Source organism: Nanorana parkeri, unplaced genomic scaffold (assembly GCF_000935625.1).
Source record: "Nanorana parkeri isolate BGI_ZX_2015 unplaced genomic scaffold, ASM93562v1 scaffold1605, whole genome shotgun sequence".
NCBI classification, from domain to species: domain Eukaryota; kingdom Metazoa; phylum Chordata; class Amphibia; order Anura; family Dicroglossidae; genus Nanorana; species Nanorana parkeri.
Genome location: NW_017307873.1, coordinates 321,223 through 329,566, shown reverse-complemented (window position 1 = coordinate 329,566; position 8,344 = coordinate 321,223). Strand labels below are relative to the sequence as shown.

At 46.4% G+C, this 8,344-nt stretch overlaps 1 protein-coding gene across 1 annotated transcript in view; it reads right to left on the bottom strand.

Annotated features, from left to right (window-relative positions):
- Positions 1 to 8,344, bottom strand: part of FAM166B (family with sequence similarity 166 member B) — an 18,414-nt gene that overhangs the window by 5,443 nt on the left and 4,627 nt on the right. Inside the window, exons 2-5 of the mRNA XM_018570833.1 lie at positions 6,522 to 6,760; positions 4,173 to 4,348; positions 2,401 to 2,539; positions 1,046 to 1,267 (exon numbers count right to left, since the gene is read on the bottom strand). Coding sequence (XP_018426335.1) covers positions 1,046 to 1,267; positions 2,401 to 2,539; positions 4,173 to 4,348; positions 6,522 to 6,760 — 776 coding nt within the window. The remainder of the gene's footprint in view (positions 1 to 1,045; positions 1,268 to 2,400; positions 2,540 to 4,172; positions 4,349 to 6,521; positions 6,761 to 8,344) is intronic.

The window sequence follows — 8,344 nt, the reverse complement described above, 5'->3', positions numbered from 1 at the left end:
CCTAAGGAGAACTATGGGGGAAAAGCCCTGACCCCATAGTTTAGTCTTTAAGAAAAAAGAGCCCTCATGGTGCAGTACGTTAAAACTATAATATTTATTAAAAATAGCAACTTACATGTAGGATATATGAAATTCGTCCAACATATACAATTCAAAAACAGCGTATAAAAACTCCTCGTGTGTAGATGAATCTGCACCATGAGGGCTCTTTTTTCTTAAACCCTAAAAACGTTCTCGGGACCTTGGGAAAAGGACAGTTAAAACCGCACTCAGGGGAAGCCGTTAAAGGAGAACTATGAGGCGAGTGCTTTTCACTCACCTCATAGTTCTAGCCGACCTGTGACAATGAGACTGTCACAGGTCGGCTCAGTAGATTGGGAAGTGAGAGAACACATACCGGCGTTCGCTCACCTCTCGATCCTGTCACGGCTCTCTGCCGTGACAGGGGAGGGGATGTATTCCCCCCTCCCCGCTCCGATCCTCCAGCGCTGACTGGCAGAACGGACGGGGGAGGGGGCGGGTACAGCTGGCTCTGCCTCTAGATAGGCAGAGCCAGCTGTCACAAAACAAAGCTGTTGGTTTTCTTTAGAAAGCAAAGCAGCCACTTTCTGAGTAGAGAAGCCTGTCGCCTTCCAGCATGCTGCAGAGAGGGACCCGTGCTCTCAGTGAGGAAGCTTGGGTCTCTCTGCAGAGGTCCAACATGTCCCCGCACTACAGCTCCCCAATCAGCAGAGAGCATGAGATTTGCTGATTGCAGAACCAAAGGCCAAGTAGCTTTATATGAACTGTTATATCAATTGGATAATCCATTCTTGTTGTCATTCAATAATTAGAATGCCTTCATTGTCTGGTGGTTATTTTCACCATCAGCCAAATATGGGGGAATGGAGCCGGAAAATTGCTCAGCTGTCATAATCCCCATTCTCTCTAAAAGAAATGTGCCAATATCTATTTAGTTTTCAAAATGGTCCCCATGGACGTCTCTGGTGCCTTCATCACCAGCCAGGGGTATGTATAACGAGAATGTCATATGAAATATCCTGACCTGGCACGTATCCTGTGTAGCGGGGCAGGAGACCCAATTCCTCCATGTAGATGTGACCCTGATCCGACTGCTCCTTGTTCCCCTCCCGTGGTTCTGACTGGCCTCCAACGTTCATGCTTTTCTTCAGGGTCATGTGACCAAACTCTTGCATAGCTCTATTGGTGGTGAGGGGATAGCAGGTGCCAATCAGGAAGCGAGACCGAGGAACATAACCGGTGTAACCTGTGGGAAAAGGGATGCCAGGATTCTGTAAAGTATTGAGGGAAACCACCAGTGTTGTTCAAGACCACTTTTCCTTAAAGCTGAACTCCAGGAACAAATATCTTCATTCATCTATATTCCTCAATAGTCAGAAAGGATATAAATCCACTCTGTGTGAGCTGAATGCCTTTCCAAACCTAGATATTACCTTGTCAATATAGCAGTGACACCATCATTGTTCTGAATATAGCCTGGGCATAGAGCAGAGTTGTGGGAAGGGCCCAGCAGGACCTATCTACTACAGTAAACTACAAAAGGGGGTGGAGACAAGACCAGTCACCCTACACAAGGAGAGAGCAGCAGTGACCGGTCTTTATTACAGGAGGGGGCGGAGACAAGACCATTCAACCTGCACAAGGGGAGAGAGAGGCAGTGACCGGTCTTTATAACAGGAGGGGGCGGAGACAAGACCAGTCACCCTGCACAAGGAGAGAGAATAGCAGTGACCGGTCTTTATTACAGGAGGGTGTGGAGACTAGACCAGTCACCCTGCACAAGAAAAGAGAGCAACAGTGACCGGTCTTTATTACAGGAGGGCGTGGAGACAAGACCAGTCATCCTGCACAAGGAGAGCGAGCAGCAGTGAGCAGTCTTTATTACAGGAGGGGGCGGAGACAAGACCAGTCACCCTGCACAAGGAGAGAGAATAGCAGTGACCGGTCTTTATTACAGGAGGGTGTGGAGACTAGACCAGTCACCCTGCACAAGAAAAGAGAGTAGCAGTGACCGGTCTTTATTACAGGAGGGTGTGGAGACTAGACCAGTCCCCCTGCACAAGAAAAGAGAGCAACAGTGCCCGGTCTTTATTACAGGAGGGCGTGGAGACAAGACCAGTCACCCTGTACAAGGAGAGAGAGCAGCAGTGAGCGATCTATGGAAGAACTACACAAAGCTCACCAAGATTCAAGAGGAATACACAGGACTCTTTTATTTGGATGATATTTGCTTATCTCAGAGTTCAGCTTTCAAACCAGTGACAAGAAACTTGGATTTAGGTTGGATGGAGGTAGGCCATGATTCACACAAAAAAAAAATTGCCTGTGCAATTGTTCATCTTCAGCCATGCAGAGGAAAGGTTCAGTCTCCAGCCTCACCTGAGATGAAGTACTTATGTGGGTTCTCATCCTCCATGTAGTAGGGGGACACTTGGATCTGGTAGGCCCCGGGAGAGACGTAGGGTGCTGCTTCCATAGACAGCGCAGGGAGTGGAGTCCGGTACTTGGCTGTGATGAGCTAAAGAATCAAAAGGTGTCAGTGAAATAAAAACACTATATGCAATGATATCTTCATCATTCGTTGTCATCTGGGGAGGACTGATCCGATGGACTGGGGGCTTTTACCTCCTGAGCCAGTACAAATAAATACATGTTGGACTGGTGACCATGAGTGGAGATGCGCCATGTTCAGACCTGAGTTGACCCCGCAGTCATTGACATCTGCTGGGCATCATTAATGTACCTATTAATTGTTTAGACCTGAAATCTCAGCACCTGGCAGCAGGGCCACCAATAAGTGGGCACAAGCAGTACTTCCATGCCAGACCCATCCGATCAACAGAGGGGCCCATGCCCACCAGGGACCGCCCTGGATCCCAGACATAATTTCTGTGTAAACCTACTCCATGGGTCCTCTTGTGCTAGCGGGGGTGCCAACACCCCAAGCTTGTGGTGGGAGGGGAGAGTTCGGGGCGAGTGTCGGATAGCGTGAGACATGAGTCCTCCTGGGGGTTTTGCATGACTATCTTTTTAGTAACAAAATATACAAAAATGAATTATAATGGGCACTAGGGATGAGCTCAGGTTTGGACCAGGTTCTATCTAATGGAAGTTAGTTCTATCCGCTGCCACCCAATCAGCTGGTAACTGCCCCCCGGTCTGCAGCTGATTAGGTCTAATGGACACAAACACAATATATGTCCTAATTAAAATAAATAAATAAAAGATGAGACGGATTTCAGTAAATAGATACCAAATACACTATATTACCAAACGTATTGGGACACCCCTCCAAATCATTGGATTCAGGTGTTCCGTGAGATTTCCTGGCTACTAAATATTCCGCGGTCACCTGTTACTGGTATTATAACAAAGTGGAAGCAACCGGGAACAACAGCAACTCAGCCAGGAAGTGGTAGTCCACGTAAAATGACAGAGCGGGCTCAGCGCATGCTGAAGCGCACAGTGCGCAGAAGTCGCCAACTGTCTGCAGAGTCAATAGCTACAGACCTCCAAACTTGGTGTGGCCTTCAGATTGGCACAACAACAGTGCGTAGAGAGCTTCATGGAATGGGTTTCCATGGCCGCGCAGCTGCATCCAAGCCTTACATCACCAAGTGCAATGCAAAGCGTGGGATGCCGCGGTGTAAAGCACGCCGCCACTGGACTCTAGAGAAGTGGAGACGTGTTCTCTGGAGTGACCAGTAAAACAGCAGAAAGGCATCATGGCACACTCACAAACCAGCATGTAAAACAACTTGCCTCACCACTAAGGATAATGACAGAGGTTTGGATACAGGTCTTCAGCCGTTAGAGTTCATGTGCATGTAAAGGCGTCCCAATACTTTTGGCAATATAGTGTATGTCAGGCCTCAATATTGCATGTGCCAGTAAAACAGGGAAAAAAATATATCAGCCAAAAATGTCCATAGGTGACACTTTAAAAACCTTATCAGTTTAAAGATAACCAGAAATGATGGCCCTACAATTATTTCTCTCAATCCGGCACACGCGGTGATACCTAATATGCGTTGCACAATTATTGTTTATGTGCATGCACCCGTTGCACCCACATTTACATTCGTATGTGAGTTGGGGGAGGGGCTTCTACATTCTACAGACATATACAGATGGGGGATCTGGTACCTCACCTGCTTCTCTTGCTCAGTGTGGGGCAGTTGCTGTCCGCTCTGCAGCTTGCTGGTCAGTATCTGCTCCTGCCTCTGGCTGTCCTGAAGGTGCTGATCCTTCTGGAAGTCCGTCAGGGCGTCCCGAGTGGTCTCAGCATAGGTCCTAGCGAAGAACTTCTGCGATCTGGGGATGAAACCTGAGGATGCAACAGCACCAGTGTCACAGAAAGGTGTTACCCCCAGACTGACCCCCATTCAGCACCCTGGGTCAGACTGGCCCACTGGACAGCAGGCCCCTACCCCTGCTCAGACTGCGGTAGACATGTGCGATTCGTTTCGTTCCGAATCGAAATTCGGACGAATTTTCGGAAATTCGGACATTCGGATGTATCCGAATTCCGAATTACAGACATAACGAATGCAAACGAATCCGAATTTCCATTTCCGAAATTCGGCAGCGTTCGTTTCCTTTTCGAACGTTCGTTTCGTTTTCTGTTCTTATTCGTTTCGTTTTCTGTTCTTATTCGTTTCTTATTCGTTTCGTTCGTTGGAGCAAAGTGACATTAGAAATGTTTATTTCCCCCTCAAATGTCACTTTTGCTGCAAACGAACGAAACGAATAAGAAACGAATAGGAAACGAATAAGAAACGAATAAGAACAGAAAACGAAACGAACGTTCGTACTAACGCTACCGAATTTCGTCCGAATCCGAATTGACTTTCACACCCGAATCCTGAAAAACGAAATAACACAAATCCGAATTTAAAACGAAACAAAACGAAACAAATTTTTTGGCAGTGCACATGTCTAGACTGCAGCACCGTGCAAATGAGTAAAAGCACTGAGGTACCCCTTTCCAGGTTGGGGAAGTGACATCGGTTCCTGAAGTTTATTGCAACACCCACAATGCACAAATGTGAACAATGAGCAAACAAATGTTGCATGTATGGTTTAAAATGTATGTCAAGGCAAAAAAACACAAAACATATTTAGTACATGTCTGTAATACATGCACACGTCTTCATGTTTTATTCCTACGAGCTGCACGTTGATGATGATGATGATGTCTCATAATTCTTGTGTGCTCCTACCTTCCTTTTGACTTGACAACGCAGCTTTGCATCTCTATGTACGTGGTGTCAGCCCTGCCTACTTCATTTCGGATGGATTACATAGAACACTGACCTCTCCTTATCTCCTCCCCCTCCTCATCTACTCCTTCTCTTCCTCTCCATAACCCCTCCTCATCTACATAGCCCCTTATCATCCACACCCCCTCCTTATCTACATAACACCTCCACCTCATCTACTCCCCTTCATTATCTCCATAACCCCTTCCTCTCATCTACTCCCCTCCTTACCTATGCCCCCTCCACATCTACATAACCTCTCTACCTCATCTTCTCCCTGTCCTCATCTCCATAACCCCGCCTCCTCATCTGCATAACCCCACTTCCTCATCTCTATAACCACTCCTCCTCACCTACTCTCCCGCCTTATATCCGAAACCCCTCCACCTCATCTACTCCGTGTCCTCATCTCCATAACCCCTCCTCCTCATCTACTCCCCCTCCTCATCTCTATAACCCCTCCTCCACATCTCTATAATCCCTCCTCCTCATCTACTCCCCCTCCTCATCTCTATAACCCCTCCTCATCTCCAAAACACCTCCTCATCTCCATAACCCTCCCCCTCATCTACTCCTCCTCCTCATCTCTATAACCGCTCCTCCGCATCTACTCTCCATCCTTATCTTCATAACCCCTCCTCCTCATCTACTGCCCCTCCTCATCTGTTCCCTTTGCTCAACTCATTAACCCCTCAAGCTCATCTACTCCCCCTAGTCATCTCCATAACCCCTCCTCCTCATCTACTCTCCTCCTCATCTCCATAACCTCCTTCTCATTTCCATAATCCCTCCACCTCATCTACTCCCACTTCTCATCTCCAAAACCATTTCTCCTCATCTACTCCCCTTCATCATCTCCATTACTCCTCCACCTCATCTACTCCCCCTTCTCATCTCCATAACCCCTTCCTCTCATCTACTCCCCTTCATCATCTCCATAACTCCTCCTCAGGATTTCATAACAGGAAGTTATCAGCTTACAAGATTCCTGGCAGGATCAATGGGCATTTTTACACTTATTGAACAGATATAACAAAACACTTTCAATGGTATAGTCAGCACACCAAAAAGGAGCAAATAAGAGAAGTTCATTGTTAGGGTTTACACACACTTTAAGTGCATTGTTGCCACTTCAAAATGAATGCGTTACTTAATGCACCACATGTAAGGGTGTGATAATGGCCCTTAGTGCGAAACACGCGTGAGATGGGAGGAATGAGCCCCAGGGGGCCACATTACCTGTGTATCCTGGGATCATACTCCATGAGAGTTTCTTGTCTCCTAGGCGGGGTCTCCTCCTCTTGGTGATGTCTTCCGGACCTTCTATATGGCTGCTGTAACGCGGTGGCGGGAATGGACAGGACTGTAGCACCAGGTGTCCCGAGCGATGGATATCCGGACTGGTCAGCAGATCTGCGGTCAGCTTCCCGTAGGTTTTGCCCAGGTTGTACTTGTACTGAGGGCAAAATCCGCCATACCTCGAATGAAAGAAATACATGTGGGAGTTACACATACTATACATATATATATATATATATATATAGAGAGAGCTAGGGGGGGTAGAGATAAAATATAGCTTCTCTACAGTATCTCATTTTTTGCAAACCTGTTTTAGTACCCATTCACACTGAGCGGAAAATCCCGCGATTTACGCCGCTGTATTTTTTGCCGTACGATATCGGGAGAAGTCGCCGGCCAATGTTATTCAATGGAGCTGTTCTAATGTACAGCTCCATGTCGCTCGTCGCTTCAGGCCCCATTCACACTAAGCGACATACCCTACAAGCGGATCCGCACGGTCGGGATTGTGCGACTGTTCGGGGCGACGTTCCAGCGACCTTCACCGTCGGGCTGCATTCAAAAATAGAAAAATCGTGCAACATCCGCGGGAAGAAGGGTCCTGCTGAAGTGACGAGCGAAGGGCGACATGGAGCTGTACATTAGAACAGCTCCATTGAATAACATTGGCCGGCGACTTCTCGCGATATGACGCTGCAAAAATGCGCGATATCGCAGGATTTTCGGCTCAGTGTGAATGGGCACTCAGCGGGACCATTTTTCCCGCAGATGTTGCGCGATTTTTCTATTTTTGAATGCAGCCCGACGGTGAAGATTGCGCGATCGTCGCCCCGAACAGTCGCTCTATCCAGGCAGCGCGGATCCGCTTAGTATGTCGCTTAGTGTGAATGGGGCCTTAGGGCCCATTCATATCTTTGCATGGTGGTAATGTGCACTTAGCGTGCGTTACCACAACACGCACCAATGCACATTACATCCAATTTGAATGGCACCCCCTACACACTAAGGTAGCGCACATGCTTTGCAGCATTATGGGTTGCATTGCACTACACATTTTGTGACACGTCTGATTTACGGGAAGTTTTGCTATGTTGGCTGCCCATTATTTTCAATGCGCAACGTAACGCGTGCAAAAAATGTGAATGGGCCCCTAAGTAGAGTAAAAATACACAAACTGCCGACAAACCGGCCTCATTATAATACCCAATTCAAAAGAAATTCTACTTTTATTTAAATAAACGAAAAATAAGTCATATCTGCGTTTGCGGGAGCGAATCAACGGAGAAGCCTTGTGCACTATTTTTTCTTTCCACGCGACAATGGAACACACGTGGCGTTGCAGTGCCGCACATTGCACTCGGCTACAGCGCACAATGGCCGGGGTGCCATTCAAATGAAAGGAAGCACAATGAACCCAGCGCACGGAAATGCTCGCTATGGTGCGAATGGGCCCTCACTGCTAAAATCAGCTTCAGCCAACACGGATATCATTTATTGTTGGAGTAAAATATTAAATATACATATTGAACAAATTTAAAATATTGTTAAAGTAGAATACAGAAATAGAGACGAAGAGTATGTGTATTTTTAGGCCTCATCTACGCAGATATACAATTATTTTATTTATTTATTTTGTATATGACGGAAAAAAAATTGTAAAAAAACTATATATGTATATATATATATATATACATATATATATATATATATATATATATATATATATATATATATATATATATATATATATATATATATATATA